General features: G+C 31.9%; 1 protein-coding gene across 1 annotated transcript; it reads right to left on the reverse strand.

The window, feature by feature from the left end:
- Positions 1-1087: 1087 nt before the first annotated feature.
- LOC133196501 (uncharacterized) lies at positions 1088-11197 on the reverse strand. Its single transcript, XM_061332381.1, has 10 exons — positions 11013-11197; positions 10872-10931; positions 10623-10668; positions 10381-10482; positions 6673-6837; positions 6473-6526; positions 6068-6175; positions 1870-1962; positions 1716-1754; positions 1088-1368 (listed from the first exon to the last, which is right to left on the reverse strand). Exons 1-10 carry the CDS (start codon positions 11175-11177, stop codon positions 1307-1309), a joined length of 894 nt encoding a protein of 297 aa, XP_061188365.1. The 5' UTR covers positions 11178-11197; the 3' UTR covers positions 1088-1306.
- Between the last annotated feature and the right edge of the window lie 7789 nt (positions 11198-18986).

Genomic DNA, 18986 nt, shown 5'->3' on the forward strand with positions numbered 1-18986 from the left:
AGTAAGAATGGGTTATTGTGTGTTATAATTTTTAAAACAATGTTAAATAAAATACATATCAGATGTCAGGAGTGCAACACAATAATGTAACATAGGGTGACTTCAAAATCTAGTATTTTTTGTAAGAGAACTGGTATATAACAATTCTTTTTTGGCTTAGATTTAAAGAATTGACTTGAACGGACAAAAAAGTGAATTTTCGGGAATTTTATTGCTTCCTTTTTTTTTTCATATTAAAACTTTTCAAACCAGAATTGAAAAAATAATGTAAAATAACAATCAAAAAACCAATTTTTTGTCACATGTACAAGAGAAGATACTCATTCAAGGTCTAGATTTAATCATTTATACCCCTTTTACCATTTTGAAGCATAAAAAACTATAATTTCTTGTGATTATGTATTTTAGAAAGTCTTTTAAGGTGTAATGATATTTTCTTTTTTCAAAAGAAATTTTACTAATAAAAATTCTGAAACTTTTTAATCCAATTGTCTATTCTATTGCCACTTCAGGATTTTAAACTAGAATGCATTTGCAATATGATGATTTAAGTGAAAAATATGTTATAAGTAGTTGAATTCAGTTTGGTGGTCATTTTTTTTAATTCACCCTAAACACATGTATGTTTGGTGCACATTTATTTCATAGGCTTATCAAAGAATATTCATGGACTTAGTCATTGACTATTCATGGACTTAGTTATAAACTAGGCGTTTGGTATCATTATTATTGCGTGTTTTTACTAAAAAAAAAAGTTAAGGGAGTCGAACAAAAGAGCTTTACAAGACCGTTCAAAATTGTTCAACATTTCAGAAAGTCTACCATTTCTTAATACGTTAGATATTTAATATATGGATTATGTATACCCAAATTAAGTCAAAAAATGTATACAAATCCTTGCATCCATATTACAGTTTGTAGCATTTGTCCTTAATATACATGTAGTATTCTTCAGAATATTGCTGTTTCAAATATATCTAAGTATACTTATATAAATTTTCTCTCAAAAGAAAGAACGAGAGCAATACACCATCATTTAGATTTTAAAAAAAAATCTTTTTTAACCTGATAAATTTACAACTCAAAATTTAAAGAAAATCTTGTTTTTATTGAATAAATATAATGTATGAGGAAAGGTACAAATAGTATATAGGCATATATATAAAGAAACCGAGTAATTAAGAGTAGAAGGTAACAAATTGTTTACAAAGAGAACATTGTAATCATCCGATATTGATTGATATATGAATATTACACAATGAGTTTTTCTTTTAATCCAGAAACTTAGAAAGAAAAAAAAATATCTTTATTTCTTATATAATGGTGCACTCAGGTACTTCTCCAGGACTCGCTTGATTTCTCTAAGTTCTGAAAATAAAAAAAAGATGTATAAAAAAACTGACTAAGTTTACAGTCAAGCGTCACTGAAAAATTCAAAAAGGGGCTTTTTTTAACTTAGAAAATCGATGAAAATCTTTAGGGGTGAATAAATAAACGATAGCAATTCAAAAAAATCTTAATCGTGGTTTTTAAATATGTAGGTATATGTATACAACCGAATTGCAGTGCAAATGTAAAGATTTAAAGTAAGAAAAAAATAAAGCAAATAATGAAAGAATAATTTTAGTTTCCATAAAAATCATTTCAACTACATAATGCTGTGAATATCAATTTTTTAGTCAAAATGGTGATATAGGGTGCGGAGTGACACTCACTTTCATCGCTCAGTTTGCGCCGTGTTTCACTACCCTCATCTGAAATAGATTTTAAATTTTGAACATACAATTTCTTTTATGTCTGTGAATTCTACAATAAATGTATTCAATGTTTAAAATAATATTTTGGTTTGATTTCACTTTAGTTTCTCACCGAAATCATAGTCCAAGTAAAGACGTGTTAAGGAGAAAACACCATCAATGAAATCTTCAAGTCTGTCTACAAAACTGGACAGAGTGTCTCCATCTAAATTATCAAAATACAGAGAATGTTAAGCAATTTAAATTTCATGACCTTTAGTTAAAAACTGTGATACTTTTATTCAAATTACACACACATTTACACCACCAATAGACCGTCACTGTAGCTCAGTCGGTAGAGCGTTCGCTCCGTGATTGGAAGGTCGTGTGTTCGAATCTTGGCCACGACTGACCTAACTCGATAAAAAAAATAGGTAGCAACTGTTCCTTCGCCAAGCGCTCGGCACTTTGAAGTGAAAGTTGAAGGTCTTTCGGATGAGACCTTAAAAACCGAGGCCCCGTGTCACGGTAGATGTTGGCACGATAAAGAACCCTCACGCTCAATGGCCCTAAGTGCCGAGTAAAGGTCTAAATTTGAAGCCCTTCACCGGTATATGGTGACGTCTCTATATGAATATGAGTGAATTATTCTCGAACAGGATGTAAAACAACATACTATCAATCAATCAATCGATTCACCACGAATACATGTGCAATAGATTTTAAGTCCCTCAATAAATAATCTACGATGCAATCAGAATTGTGACATACGAGTTAACTGTATTTTACATTAGGAACTTTATTTTGATTGTGATGATAATAAGCGAGAATTACGACAGATTATAAATGTAAACAAAAGACGAAAAAAAAATTTTTTTAAAGCATGGAAAACATAATGTTTGTTACAGTGAACTTTCTCCTAAAACCAAAACATTTAGATATTTCAATAAGGATATGATTTGTGCAACATGATCATTCGACTTATTCTGGCTGAAATAGGTATCATTTATAGACACGCTTAAAGGTCAGATGACACGTTCCTCAGTAATAAATAACTTTCCCAAATTTCGCAATCCATGATGTCAAAATACATGGAATAGAGAGAAAATTGTGTCATTTTTAATTGGTATGCAGTCACCAAGGCTGCAAGTGAAATTTATCATACATGTATTTTCAACGAAAACTGAGCAGATTTGAGAAATTCACAGGGCCAAAAAGGCCTTAAGTGAACTTTGTTCTTTAGACCTGTACTCGGCACTTTTAGGGCCTTTGAGCAGTGAGGGATCTCTTTCGTGCCAACACCTACTGTGACACTACTACTATTGCTACTAATGCAGTACATTGTTCTAATGTTAACCAAAGCCGGATAACTCACTACGTTCTTCCATAGATTTTGTCCAACTTGTGATTATCTCAAAATAAGGTGTTTCTTTTCATTTTAAAGAAGGAATTACACAAAGGTTACAGTCAGGTCAATCCGAGTTTGTTAATTTAAAATGATCTCAATATCACTGTATTTTCGTCAATTTAAATAACGAGCATAAACTAGCCTATTCATGAGATTTAAATATTTAAACATTGCGCCATTTCCCTTCATCATATCAATAGAAATTTTATATATGATAATCAATGCATTAATCTCGACCCTCCTATGACCTCTGTTTATACTGAAAATCGAAACTAATTAAAAAAAATATAAAAACCTATTTTGATTCCAGCATCATTTAAAGGCTCACTGGCTTACATACTTGTATTTGACAAATATTTAAAACCAGGAGCCAAATTTAATCTAGGCTTTGAATTATCATCAATAGAATCAAGGTAAACACACGATAATACAGCTTTTTATGAATTTCTATTTGTTTAATGTCAATTATTATTGTTGCTTTACATACTGTAAAAAGATGGTTACTTTGCCAATAAGAAAAAATTAAATATGATCATGTTCCATGATAAACTAAACAAAAGTCCATCAGATTCTGAAGCCAACTTAGTATGATTGACTTTGAAATTGAACAAGTTCTTATTTGAATGGAACTTTATGTTATGAAATTATCAAGTTACTAGTATAATGGAAATTAACCGCAACATATAAAGAGGTTTTGGCGAATTTTTTATTTATAAAAATTAAGACCCATAGTCCTTGTTTCCTTGTTTGTTGCAACATTTGCAGCATTAAACAGTGGCTGACACACACTGTTGGACATGTTTTTTCCCGCTGATTCGTAGACACAAATTTTTATTTCGGACAACGAATTAAAAAAAAAAATCATATCATGTTCCTTTACCACTACCAAGCGCTTACTCCGTGATCGGAGGGTCGTGTGTTCGAATCACGGCCGCGACTGACCTAAGTCGATAAAAAAAGGTGGTATCAACTGTTCCTTTGCCAAACGCTCGAACTTTGATGTGGAAGTTGTGCGTTATTCGGATGAGACCTTATTAACCGAGACCTCGTGTCACGGTAGGCGTTGGCACGATAAAGAACGTTCACTGCTCAATGACCCTAAATGCCGAGTAAAGGTCGAAATTTGAAGCCCTTCACCGGCATACGGAGACGTCTCTGTAGGAGTGAAAAATTCTCGAACGGGACGTAAACAACATACAATCAATCATTTACCACCGCCGTAGCATTAAATACACATACTAAAATACTATGAACATGTACTTGCAAACCATGTACATATTAAAACACATATATATTTTTTTAAATTTCAGAATACTCTTGCTAAAACTATTATTTTCCAGTATGAACCTTTTCGCCGTTGTTTTTTTTTTATATCCAATATTTCTGAAATGATCAGCAAATAGAGTTTAGTCTCATTACACTCAATACGAGGGCTGTTCAAAAACAGTGTCATTTTTGTTATATTTATATTATAATAAAAAGAATAAGATCCGTACATTATCATATATGTAAAAAATATTTCTTGTGTTGATTAGTAGTCTTTGATTCGATTTGATTAAATGAAACTTATGTTACTTAATTCTAAAATTTTAAAACATGTTTTGTTACAACGGAGCACAATTAATTGCATTGTAATGTCAAAAACATAACTAATGAGTTTCTCAAAAATTCTCACCTTATATATATATATCAGACACAGTCTGACGCCATATCCACTTAAAACCACTTAACATTTAGTTTGCTAACAAATGTTTCAGTAGCATAAGTTCTTTTGTTAGTATTTCATTTTCTTACCGCGTAACTCTGTTGTCACAAGACCCGCAACAGTAAAGCGCTCATCTCTCCTTCCATTACATTATGAACTTTTGATCTCTTTTTTTACCTTATAATACGTTTCCTCACAGATCAATCTGATACAGAGTCTCTTCCACCCAAGAACGGCCTATGCTATTTACACACAAATACAGATTTCACTTTCGGCATATACATGTATTCTGCTTCTTTTTACATTTTTCAGAGTTTATTCTGGGGTTTGCCAGAGTGCAACACAAAATTGTATCTTTAGGCGCATCTCCATTATGTGCTATAACTTCATCTCTCTCTCACTCTCTCTCTCTTGCCTTTTTTTCTTTTTAATGAGGACTACAAATCTCCCGCAACTGATATCTTTTCAACGAAGCAAATTATTAAATTGTTACTTGGAATATTAAATAATAAAACGATTCCAACTATGAACGGCTATATTTTGTTTTATTTTTTCGCCATTTTACAGAGATATGACGACAGAAATTATCAAGTGCATTGTTTGTAAATTACTAAATATTGATCTGCTCCGTGATCCCATTTTTACAATTTTAGAATTTGAGTAAGTTTGAAATATATCATGATATATATTCAAATTATAAAATAAAACCGTTTGTGTTAAGTCATGTTAATCTAAGTGATTATAATTTGATGTTAGGTAAAAAAAGTTATAACAGAAGTAAGCAAACTTTCCGAACAGCTCTCTTAGCTTAAGGGTAAAGACCTGATTATATAGATGTATGTGGGAAGACAATTTTGCTCTTGGATCCAGTGTGATGTTTCAATTATTGAAATATAGCTGTGCAAGTACTAAGTCAAAAAAGTTACATTTTACACATATTTGTAGTAATTAGGATTCGTAGATATCCTAAAATCATTTTATACGTCTGTAGGAAAATGGTATACTTATTTTGGTTTGTGCGGCATGCGATTTCGTAAATATAGAGTGTGGAACGGCCATTATTTAATTCAGAAGTTTAATTTTGCTTTGAAAAAAGAGAAGAATCTTTGTAAAAGGATTCAAATACATGTATATAAACTCTCTGCATTTAAAGAAAACCCTTTACCTGGAATATGAAATTCATTTTTGTTATACTGTGTACGTACATGTAATACATACCATTACTTTCCATTTTCTTTTCGGTATGTAGAGCAGCGAGTCTTGAACACACAGCAAATTCTTGTACATCATCGAAGTCTTCATCGCCAATATCCATTATAATTGGACCTTGATATATAAATGTTTTGTGATTGTTTTCACTGTATATATGTATTTACGAAATAAAATATCTAATTTAAATGCTAATACATGTGTACCACAGAGATAAATTGAAAAGTGAAGAAAAGTTTAAAACCTTGTTTAAAATGTTTCGCTTTAAGGGTTTATCTATTTATTGTTTCTAAACTTTACGACACATGCACTGTTATCTTAATACAATGTTTATCGAATATTTCTCTGTAAAATTGGTTGGTATTTAGTTTATTTTAAAAGTAACATGAAATCAATCAGAAATTTGAGACTTACTCTTTTGACAGTCCTTCACATATCTAGGTAACGGGAAGCTTTGTACCATGTCCACTGGAAATAATATGGAATTGAAAAAGCACATTGAAGTGTACTTTTTTTTAAATGGAATGACTTTGATGGAATATATGGGATAAACTTTTTTTTTAACATAAAACGTTTATAAAATGTCGAATAAATAGGGTTTTACTTGAACGTACAAACTTTCTCCTCGTCTTCCAGTCCAAGATACTTAAACAAGTCATCCAATTCCTTCTCCTCTGCCTCTTCCTCTGCCACGATATCTGTTTTAACTGCATTTAAATCGGCGCCAGCATCAACTGAACGCGTCCCCTGTGACATTGATATCACCATGCAGGACAAGTCTAAATTAAAGAAAAAAATATAAGAATACTAAAAAAGTATACAAATTAAATAAATTTGACAAATATTTATTATTTTTGAAAACATCACAGGGATGGAAATTCCAGAAAAAATGTTTCTACACAGCTTTAGTATAAACTATCAATAAAGAAGATGTTAAAAAACATAATACTAGTGAAACTATCTTTACAAATCTCCTAGATTCGTACAGTCATTTGTTCAACTACTCGTGCCGTCACGGTAGTTCAGTCGGTAGAGCGCTCGCTCCGTGATTGTAAGGTCGTGTGTTCGAATCACGGCCGTGACTGACCTAAGTCGATAAAAAAAAAATAGGTAGCAACTGTTCCTTCGCAAAGCGATCGGCACTTTGAAGTGAAAGTTGAGGGTCTTTCGGATGGGACCTTAAAAACCGAGGCCCCTTGTCACAGTAGGCATAGGTACGATAAAGAACCCTCACTGATCAACGGCCCTGAGTGCCGAGTAAAGTCTAAATTTGAAGCCCTTCACCGGTATATGGTGACGTCTCTATATGAGTGAAAAATTCTCGAACGGGACGTAAAACAACATAAAATAAATCAATAAATACTTGTTATTACGGAAGACACTCGTACGTTTTACAGATATAAATGTTTGCAGATGAAATGGCCGGGGCATATATTGTTACGCTGTTCCGTCATCCCGTCATCATTGACTTTCCGTTCATTATCTCGGCAACAGTTGCACACATTCAACATATAGATACATCATAGGAATATGAAGGTTATGTTTGAATTTGGTCATGTTCCAATGATTTTTGACAGACTTATCCCTCTTGAACTTAGAAAAAAATAAGAAATTTTCAGTTTCCGCTCTCTAACTTTTGTAGGGATGTATGTATAAGGTTGAAATTGCGTATGCGGGTTTTTACCAGAAAATACAAGTGAAGCTCGAATTTGGTCCGATGATTTTTGACAAAGTTATCCCACTTGAACTCAGAAAAAACAAGAAATTTTCAGTTTCCGGCTTTCCGCCCTCTTACTACTGTAGAGACTTCGCTATAATAATAGTTGACCAAATCGATCTATACAAACAATTTCATTAACCATTTAAATTGCCATCTTGTGACGCAGTGTCTTAAAAAAGAATAAGCTTCGATGTACATGTATAGAGCCACCTTAATAAGGTTAACTTAATATATAGTTTGTATAGTTTTAGTTATGCCCTTTGAACTGAGGAAAAAATCTTTTGTGCAAATAATTTAGAACTATATATGACTTTTGAAATTTGGCTGCCTGCGGGGGCATTCGTGGCGTTACGACCCACCTAGTTTTAAAATATACTCATAAAACTTATACAAACCTTTTTTGAATTACAGTGTCCAAGAAAAAAATAATAATACTTGAAGCATATCTTATCATCCTGGAGGATTTCACAACTATACTCTGAGCCATTAGAAAGAAGAAAGCTTCCTCGTTAGAAAATCCTCAAAAGTTTAATATATTTTGTAATATGTTACATGTATTTAAAATTTATATATGTTCAGAGAAAAAATAAAAGTTGAAAATATGTTATTAAAACATAGAGGGTGTTGCAGTTTTTTTGTTATTTTCCCTAAAGTTGTAGCAGTTTAAAAGAAAAATTTTAAGTTAAAGAAAACGGTCTTAAATTTTTCAGATACAACGGTAAATACAACACAATGTAGAACAATATTTAGTAAATGCATATCGACTTCCAATTAGCCATTAAATGAAGTGTAAATTAGTCACATAGCAAAATAAGTCAAGTTTTCTGTTTTTCAAATAGGGAATCCCCATTGTTCTGAAAAATTGTCCCCTTGAAACAGAATGAATTTGATATACGCATTAAGAGACAGAATTTTTCTTCAAAACTGCCATTTCCGATTTTTGTTTCAAAGAGGCATAGTTTTGAAAATCACAAAAATCGAATAAAAATTATTATCCATCCGAAATGTAAAATGTGCACATAAAATAGCAGATGATACGTCACTGTCGGAGCTTGTCTAGTGGTAAAGCGTGTGGACTCTATACAGATTCTTTTACCTGAAAATGGGTTCGAATCCTGGAATGGCTGGTATATATTATATAAATACTGCATGTATTTGAGTGTAACATTGAAAATTTTTACCTCAAGAAAACCGTTGTCAACCGAAGCGCAGCCGAGATTGACAATGGTTTTCGAGGGGTGAAAATTTTCAATGTTACACTCAACTACATACAATATTTATATGTATCATATTATACTGAATGTTTTATACAAAAACATATTGCAGAGAACCTTGCGCGCATCAATTCTACGCAGTCAGTATTTTTTGTAATAACACCCGTCGTCAAGCAATGTTGACTGTTGCTACGCTGGAGGGCGTGGCTTCATTATTCAGGGGGTAATAGTGTTTTATAACAAATGTTTCTCGACGAATCAGATTCAACTAATTTACATGAAAGTTTATATATATATATATATATATATATATATATATATATATATATATATATATATATATATATATATATATATATATATATATATATATATATATATATATTATATGATGGAAGTACTGTATACAGGGTTATTTTCACCCCATGTTATTTTCGTCCTCTCACACTTTCAAACAAATTTGCCCAGTTTTAATTTCGCCCAGTCACAGTATTGTTTAAGAAATTATACTTTTTTCTTTGAATTCGCCCCGTCTTAAATTCGCCCACTTCTGTCTAGGGTGAAAGGGGCGAAAATAAAAAAAGGGGCAAATATTTCCCTGTATACAGTACAATGTAACATCTCTCTTGAGAGAGAAAGAGAGAGGAAGAAAATGTCAGAAAGGTAATGGGTAAAATTTTAAATGCATGCAGAATTAAATTGTTTTCATTGATATTGTAATCTAAAACTAATAAGAGATATATTTAATGTTATTATTTAGTGTCGATGTCTTAAAAAATAAAGTACTATTATTTTAAATAATTTAATTTTTTCATACGGATTTCGTTTCATTATTGTTCTGTTAATTAATGGCTCAGATTTGACTTGAAACAACTAAATTGAAATGACTCAATGGAATTTCTTGGATATTGCATCAACAGCTTGGTTATTGGACACATTTTTATATATTGAAAAATATTAATGCATGCTGTCTACAATACATCTTTCAAAATGATGTACGAGGTGCACTTGCCATTAATTGTGCTTTTTATCGTTCGAACTTTTCTCGTGCAATATGGCAACAGTGACCATAGATGTGAAAAAAGTTTACGTACAGGTCGCCGTCTATGTTAGAAAAAAAAACTATGCATGAAATTAAATAAACGTAAAATGTGAAATGTTTTGTTATAACAAGCTGGACATACCCGTCGTATAAATAAAGTCATCTAGGTAGCATTATCAATATTTAGAGATAACTCTTCATGCATTGTGGGTATTTAAATGTCCTTCTCGATTTAGGGAATAATCGCGAGTTTCTGCAACACCCTCTTTGTAAAAACAATAAAATAACATTAAAATGAAATGCTGTTGTTGGTTGACCTTGACAAAAGAAAATATGGTTTACTTACACCTAGCAAATTCTTCCATGCCCCTCTTGATATTTGTCACTATATTCTCCATTTCCTCTGTAATACTGGTCCTTACTTCGGACGTAAGATTATCTTTGTGGTCTGTACGCGTCAATAGAGTGAAAGAAAACATAAAAGAAATATATTTTTTCAGATAGAGAGAGAAGGAGAAACAGAACTTTTATTTACTGTTAAATGCATTATTTCTTTGAATTTTAGTTCAGAAAAAGAATTATATTTACCATCAATGAAGTCTTCTCTTGTTATTCCTATGAAATCCCATACAGACTGCAATATATATAAATATCAATAATTTTCTTCCAGAAATCTGTCCCCTAAAATTATTGTCAGTGTGAGAGTATACAAAATGCTTAAGAGAGAGCCACAAAATAGCGAGTATATAGAAACCTGTGTTTCTCTTGTCTTCTCAGACATAGTAATTAATAATAAAAGTTTGGGGGTTTTTTTTGAAAGGAAATAAACATATTCACCATTGGTGGCAGGGGTGGAGGTGGTGGCGGCGGAGGGTTGCCTTGCCGTTTGAATGCAGTCTGTAAGAAAACATCAAATGTAAACAGTTTTACGAGAAATGAGCGTTTTTCTTAAAGATCAAGTAAATGTAATATACGTACGTTTCCATGGGCAACATTCAACGGTTGTGATAAAATAGATTTTCTCTGCAGCTTTGCTTTCAGAAGATTGGAGGATGATTTAGAAACTGATCGTGGAAAACAGCTGGACTCCTGCACAAAATATAAGGCCAGCAAAAGAGCGGTGCAACACACCACTTTCTCCATCTCTATTCAATTGCTGTTCTAGAAGATGACGGAGTTTTTATGCGCAGAAAGAACACGTGGTTTTCTTCATGGATGGGTGAAACCACATAACCTATATGCTAGCTCGGGATGATTTTAAAAGATGTAAATGGAAATACATAAGAATGACTTTAAAAGCTATTGGACCATAAATAGTCATGTTTTTCATATTTTTGTCGTGCATAAGACCACAAATTTTGATTAAATTTAGATTTGTCAGTTATATAATATAAATCGTGAATCACCTTATAATGAACGACGGAGATCAAAGGTAAATCATAATAATGCATCTTTCTATTGTTTGGCGAGTTGATGTTTTGAGCAATATGCCAGCGATATTTTAGTAGGAAAAATGTGGAGATAACGAACAGTATTTGAGCTCAAAAGTCCATTTAACATTACAAAATAGGAGCAAAGCAAACACGATCCTCTAAGACATCAGAGGTGTGATCAGGTGCCATGGAGGAGTGAGCATCCCCTGCCGATCGGTCACACCCGACGTGTGCTCCTAGTCATGATCGGGAAATAACGGAAAAATCCGTCGACAAGTCAGTGTGTAAATAATGGCCTAACAATTAGTATGAAAAAGTCAGTCAGCATTTGTCTTAATGATAGATTGTATTTGCTGACAAGGTCATTGTATCGACCATAGGACTTACGAAATGATGACTTTAAACGAGACTGCTGATATTCTTGTTTCATCAACTTGTTTGTCAGTAACTTACCTCGTTTTAGAAATTGTTCATACGTAGAGCATGCTCTGGGGTATCGAATCAACTGAGAGATATAAACCCCGTATGCAGGTGACAAGGGTATATTACTGCATAAGTAAGGGAAGTTGACGATTGAAAAGTTAAAGTCATCACGTTTATTATAAGGTTTTCTTGTTAGACTACCATTAAAGTCTAAAGCACAAAAAATGTGTAAAATTGCATAAGTAAGAAAAATATTTTGGCAGATGAAACTTAACTGTGTTTGCTACAAAAGAAAGATATACAGTGGGTTCCAGTAAATGTTCTACTAAGCCTCTATCTTTACTACTCACTAAAATATTAACAGCAGTGAGCGAGATATACTTCAGGAGTACTGTACAACAGCACACTACATGATTGTAAGTATTCGAGAAGTAGTGTAAATCAGATGTGGATACTTCATATCTCCTAGGAACTTTACAAAATTCGAAATCACAGTATTTTTCCGAAATAAATAACATCAAAACAAAATCACAGTATTTTACGGATATAAATAACATCAAAACATTCGACTTTTCAACATTTTATTTATGAAACGATTCCCCACGATAAATTAAAGTCCAGGCTTTTTGACATCATAGAAAGCTGCTTTTCAATACAAATGAAACTCGTAAATTTACTTACCTTGTCATTGGTCATTTGCAAAATTATTTTGTTAAAATATTCTGATTGTACACACGAGTACTCCGATGCTGATGTTAAAAAGATGCTTGAATTTCAGATTGACAACATCTTTGTAGTTTTTGGAGATCAAGTCTTCGAACAGTCTGTCGGAATTCCCATGGATACTAATTGCCCCTAACAAAAAATACTATAGTAAACTATAGTTAACTATAGTTTACTATAGTTAACTATAGTAAATCAAAGTTCCAAAGTTTTTACCATAGTAAATCAAAGTTCCAAAGTTTTTACTATAGTAAATCAAAGTTCCAAAGTTTTCACTATAGTAAATCAAAGTTCCAAAGTTTTCACTATAGTAAATGAAAGTTCCAAAGTTTCTACTATAGTAAATCAAAGTTCCAAAGTTTTCACTATAGTAGATCAAAGTTCCAAAGTTTTTCTATAGTAAATCAAAGTTCCAAAGTTTTCACTATAGTAAATCAAAGTTCCAAAGTTTTCACTATAGTAAATCAAAGTTCCAAAGTTTTTACTATAGTTAATTAAAGTTTCAAAGTTTTCCCTATACTTAATCAAAGTTTCAAAGTTTTTTCATTAGTTTAACAACTTATGTATTTTTATTAATTTTTTTTATTATTTAGCCGTTTTAGGGGAGGGGTGGATATGGGGTTGGTTGGGGCTGGTTTTTATTGTACATCTTTATTTAAATATACAAAGTAGTTAATTCAAATGCAATATTTACATTTATAAATTTAAAAAAATACATGTTGACTGAAGTTGATGAAGCAGATATTTTGATTCTAAATGACACAATAATATATTATTTTTTCTCCATAAATAAGACTTACGTTACATCTGCATAATATTAAAATTAAATACATTGAAATAAATATTGCTTATTTATCGGCGCAAGCGACAACCTTTACATTAAAATTCATATCTTGTACATTATTCTTTTAGGGGAGGGGTCGGGTTTTAAAAATGTTCTCTAAAGCTTTTATGAATCTTAAACTTGAAATATCATAAAATGTAAAGAATGGAAATCAAAAACATAATTCCACAGGATTTATCGTACTTAATCAAAGTTTCAAAGTTTTTACTATAGTAAATCAAAGTTCCAAAGTTTTTACTATAGTAAATCAAAGTTCCAAAGTTTTCACTATAGTAAATCAAAGTTCCAAAGTTTTTACTTTGGTACTATAGTTAACTATAGTAAACTATAGTTAACTATAGTTTATTAAAGTATTTTTTTGTTAGGGGCGCCCTGGTTTTATCAGGCATATTTTTGTACTCATATGGAGCAGAATTTATTCAAAAACTTCTACATGAAAAGAAGTCTATTGCAGTGGCCTTCAATTCAACATTTTGATTTATCGACGACGTTTTATAAGTTAACAATATACATTATATTCATTTCTACGTTGATTTGATATAGCCCTTTGAACTCGAAATAAAAGATACCACAGTCTGACACATCTGTTTCATATTTGGAACATATTTTCATTAGAAAAGGATGTTAATAGCAACCTAACATCAAATCTTTATGATAAATGATTTCATCTTTTCTATCGTCACTTCCCTTATTTATATAGCAATGTATCATTATCACCTGCATATGGAGTTTAAGTCTCCCAGTTGATTCGATACGCAAGAGCATTCTTTACGTATGAACAAGTTCTGAAACGAGACAAGCTACTGGCAAATGAGTTAATGAACAAGAATATCAACAATCTCGATTAAAACCAACCTGAAATTATGTAAAGAACAAACATGAATTTCAGATTGACCATGATGTCTTTGGAGACCAGGGGCTCGTAACATAAAATGTGTTAAGATTTTAATTTAAGTAAGGTCATAAGCATGACTTGGGCGTTGTCTTAGGACTTGGTAAGTACTGTCTTATGCTGTAACATAGAACGAACTAAGCGAGGTCTTAGCTAATTCAAATTTATGTTCTCAAAACTTCTGAAATATCCTATATTTTTTCAATATATTTACATATTTTGATAAATTTTTTTAAGGAAAAAATTATCAATGAAACATTTAGTTATGTTTTATATTTAACTTAAAGTTGAACGTCATTCCCAATTAAAGGTTATAGTGGACTTCGTATCAAATTATAATTATTATGATACTATTAAAATAATTAGTAACAAGAATACATTGATGTTGCGATCAACAACAAAAAAAAAAAATGAAGTAAAATCTTGATCATTAAAGGGCTTCGATTTGTGTGATAAAGGCATACGTCTGAACGATCGAGATTGACTTACGGAAGGCTTCTAATCGGATTGAATTCGAACATAAAAGATACCGTTTTAAATTTTCATATTTCCTCAAGTAACTGTTGGCTGCATAAAATATAAATTAGACTCAGATACATGTATCACCTATCATCAAAAATACATTTGACTTAATGAATATAGAACGCAAACTGTGTAACGTACGTTCTTATGCGATAAGTAAAATTTATTATGATATAGTCTATTTATAGTCCCTATATAATCTATACAAACGCAAACAGTTCATAATACTACATATTCACTGGTTTTGAAGCCGTATTCACCGGAGGGTCGGTGCGCGTGCAGCGGCATTGTGACGTCACAATCAACATCTCAAACAACGTTGTAAACAATGGTTGCAACGGCAAGAGCCAGCTGTGTATCTGAGCAGGAAAAACAGTAGCCAAGCCTATCGCAGGATTATTTTCTAAACATTTCGATGTCTTACAAACAGCAAAAGGAAAACACGGAAGCTATAACTTGTAATCTGGACATTTTTTTTTTAATTTTTCCACGACAAAAGTTCGTAAATGAAAGTGATATCATCATGCAGCCTTCAATGTCTTATTTATTTAAATCCGGACTATATAATAAAACAATTATGGACTCTTTCGGTGGTGAATATGGTTTGTTATTCACCAGAAAAATATCAATATTGACCTCGGCTTCGCCTCGGTCAATATTGATATTTTTCTGGTGAATAACAAACCATATTCACCACCGAAAGAGTCCATAATTGTATAATGTTTTTAAAAAAGGGACTTGCCGTTTTGTTGACAGTAAATGATAAGCAACTTTGTATATTACATATGAAAAACTTTTTTTTTTTAAAGATGTACCTCATGGAAGTAAATATATTGTGTATCTTGTAATTTATAAAGGGAAAGAACATTCTGATGTATAATCTTTTAAATATATAGTAAACCTTAAATTCTATAACGCCATTATTTACTTATCTCTGTGCCTCCCCCCTTTCATGAGGACGCAGGAGGCCGTTTATATGCCGCTACTACATATAGACATTTATTTTGTTTAATGCATAATATGAATCAAGAAATGTTCTAATGTCGAGATTTAACAATAAATAATTGTAAATATGTGAAATGAAACTTACAGTAGGGCAAATTTAAGTTACCTCTACCAGGAGGTCGTAACATGAAGGGTACATAAGTCTAATTAGACCATGCTTAATTAAGGTCAAGATCTAGTAAATGAAAGGTGCCTACAGATTTCTCAAATTTAAGAAATAAATTCCTTTAATGGTGCTTTATAACTTTAGCTTGGTCAAATAAGGTGTTTCGGGGCATAATATGTAGATGAACAGGACGAAAAATCACATTTTGAACTGTCATTTTCAATGAAAAATTAAGAAAACCAGTCATGAATATGGGAGTTTCTTTCCATATCAGACAAAGAAATGCATCCAGATTGCCTACAGTCTCTCGGAAAACGATAATTTATATGTTCTTGGCCTCTTCTTTAAAATAATATTAAATTAAATATAGGTTTCGGGATTACTTTTCACATGATTTCAAATTGAATTCCAGGAAAGTACCTTATTTTCTACAAAATTCTATTACAGCCGTAAAGTACCGGAAAAATAAAGTTAAAATTGATTATGACGTCATAATGGATCTAGCACTAAAAAGTTATTCTAAAGTCATTTACTAGATCTTGACCTTAAGGAGGGATTCTTCTCATATTTCTTGTATTTAAAAATTAATGAAAAGTTGATAGATTCAAGAAGACATTATCACTAAGTGATGGTATCAGTTAAATTGAATTTGACCGTTTTATTTTAGAAGCAAGGTCAGGTCAAGGTCATTATCTTTTCCCTTGACATTAAGAGTAAAAACATACTGTTGCTAATCATGTGATGCCTACTTCTATTTTAAAAGTTAAAATGTTTTTCTTTCTACCACTGCGCCACGCGGGCGACTTATTAGCGGTTTGGTAGTAGCCCGCTAAAATTTTAATGGCTAAACTTGTACTATACTGAAAAGTACTAAACACAGGAAAACAATTTTGATCAGTCCATTAATGAACATTTAAACTTTCTTAACTATTCTATAAATCGGTATTAAAACGTACAGAAGGCTCCCTTGAAGATATAATTACGTATCTAAGGTTCCACAAACAGTCTTCTGTTAAGCCATACAAAATAATGTTACTGGCTTGCAGCTTCATGGAATACCGTGTCCGCCAAAATGGTTCCGTCAAAATTATTGGCATACCCCTGAGCATGCAAAACGCCAAATTTTACACCCGCTAAAGAAACCCCCTATGCGGTCATACTCTGTTGTGTTATACGGGGTATAAAGGTTGCAACTTACCATTGCTGAAAAAAATACCTATTACGTTAATGCAAAATCTGTTGGGTTTTTTCTCTTAAAGTTGCAACTAATGTTATCCGTATAATAAACACAGCATTTTATATCGTGTATGCCCTCTGAGGCTGAATACCACCTCATAAAAGATATATGGATATTATACAGAAATCAATTCCGGATATTGATGATTATCGAATTTGTTGCTAATTTTTTAACATGCCACCAGTAGCAAGGTTAAAAGAAGTTATGATTTATTTCACAGGTATCTTTCCGTATATGTTTGTCTGTTCATAAATCAGAATGTCTGTATCAGAAAATCACATACTGCTTCAACGATGTACATAGGAAGGATTGATCAAGTGTAGGTAAGGGAGGGGTGGAGAAAAGTAGAAGTTAGATAGATTTCTATAACTTGATATAGTAGGAATGTGATTTTAGCTCTCATACAAATTATCAACAATATCATTTGGCTCTGTCTTCAGAATGTGTAGATTTTAAGTAACATATATCCTCTCTCTGTCTCTCTCAACCAAACACAGTCATAAAGAAGCCAATTCTTGATTTATTTAAGTTTCCTACCTATTTAAAAAAAATGGAAAAATCTTTAACAAACGCATTAACCTTCTCTTTTCATAAACAACAATAAATCATGTGAAAAAGGATTTCAAGTGGGGCCGATTTTTATAGACGAACTTTGGAAAACTTAATCAAAAGTTTGTTTGTCGCCTTTCAGTGCTTGGATGTGTCAGTAATGTAATCATATTTTACTCTCAAATGAACACAAAATGTTGTTTATAAAAGAAAATATTTTAAAAAAGAAGATGGCATAATGTAATTTGTGTGCTTTTAACCGTCAGGGTGTGTATCATTAAAAACTGAATATAAAAATCTTAATACTTATTCAAAATATATAGAACGATTTATTTTAGTGCTGAATTTGAACTTTTCCCTCACGACTTTCAATTTCTGCTTATTCGAGTATAGCGGACAGCAGATCAAAGAAACGATTGCAAATTCTGCTTAACCACTTGTTGGCTTTTTTCAATCACGATCAAAATCATCCAGGCGTGTTAAATGGGATTAAACATCTCCCCACTGAATTCAAGCATTGTTGATTTTTTAAATCATTAAATAATACCTTATATTTCACTGTACCAAAGTTTCATTGAAAGAAGGGAAAAAATTCGGAATTCATAATGAGCAATGCATTAGTTCAAAGGGGCATAATTAGTAGTTAACTGCGTATTGCAAAACAGCAGAAGATATCTTGACGACACATATTGTTGCTGTCATCAATGTCCTGCATTGCACCTACCATTACTGCAAACATTAAGGCTACGTATACATCATTTGGGTTACAGTAATATGCATAATGATGATATCGTATATTATGTATTTTGATGAGACCGCAAGATCATTACTTTGTAAAACGTTTCACCCACAAATTTCATTTTTTAAATCCAACATAGCAACTGTCATAAAATGCTTTTTCTAATATACATGTAAAAGTTATGTAAAGAGGGAGTCCCAGAGTGGTGCAAATAGTAAGATTAATATAAATTCATCAGCGAAAAATATAGAGGATCACAAGGCTCGACTGAGTCACCTTGGTTCTGTTATCTTCTTCCTTCTATATTGTCAAGAAAAATTTGATGTCATATTGAAGCCTAATCCCATCTCCAAGGGGCGATAACTTAACTAAGCTTGAATTCACATTTGGATTGTGAACACCAATATGATAACTTAAGTGGTGATGTTGATCTGAACAGAAGATAGGTTAAAGATTTTTTTTGTATACATCTATATTGT

The sequence above is a fragment of the Saccostrea echinata genome, unplaced genomic scaffold (assembly GCF_033153115.1).
Source record: "Saccostrea echinata isolate AGI-Se365-2 ecotype Australia unplaced genomic scaffold, CSIRO_AGI_Sech_v1 ptg000030l, whole genome shotgun sequence".
Lineage (NCBI taxonomy): Eukaryota > Metazoa > Mollusca > Bivalvia > Ostreida > Ostreidae > Saccostrea > Saccostrea echinata.

Bases quoted from the DNA above. Each gene is read 5' to 3' on its own strand.
- LOC133196501 (XM_061332381.1), bottom strand. From the start codon at position 11,177: ATGGAGAAAGTGGTGTGTTGCACCGCTCTTTTGCTGGCCTTATATTTT. The intron at 6,176-6,472 runs GTAAGTCTCAAA...TTATATATCAAG, and splicing joins TGTGAAGGACTGTCAAAAGA to GTCCAATTATAATGGATATT. The intron at 1,369-1,715 runs GTGAGTGTCACT...TTTTATTTTCAG, and splicing joins GCGCAAACTGAGCGATGAAA to AACTTAGAGAAATCAAGCGA.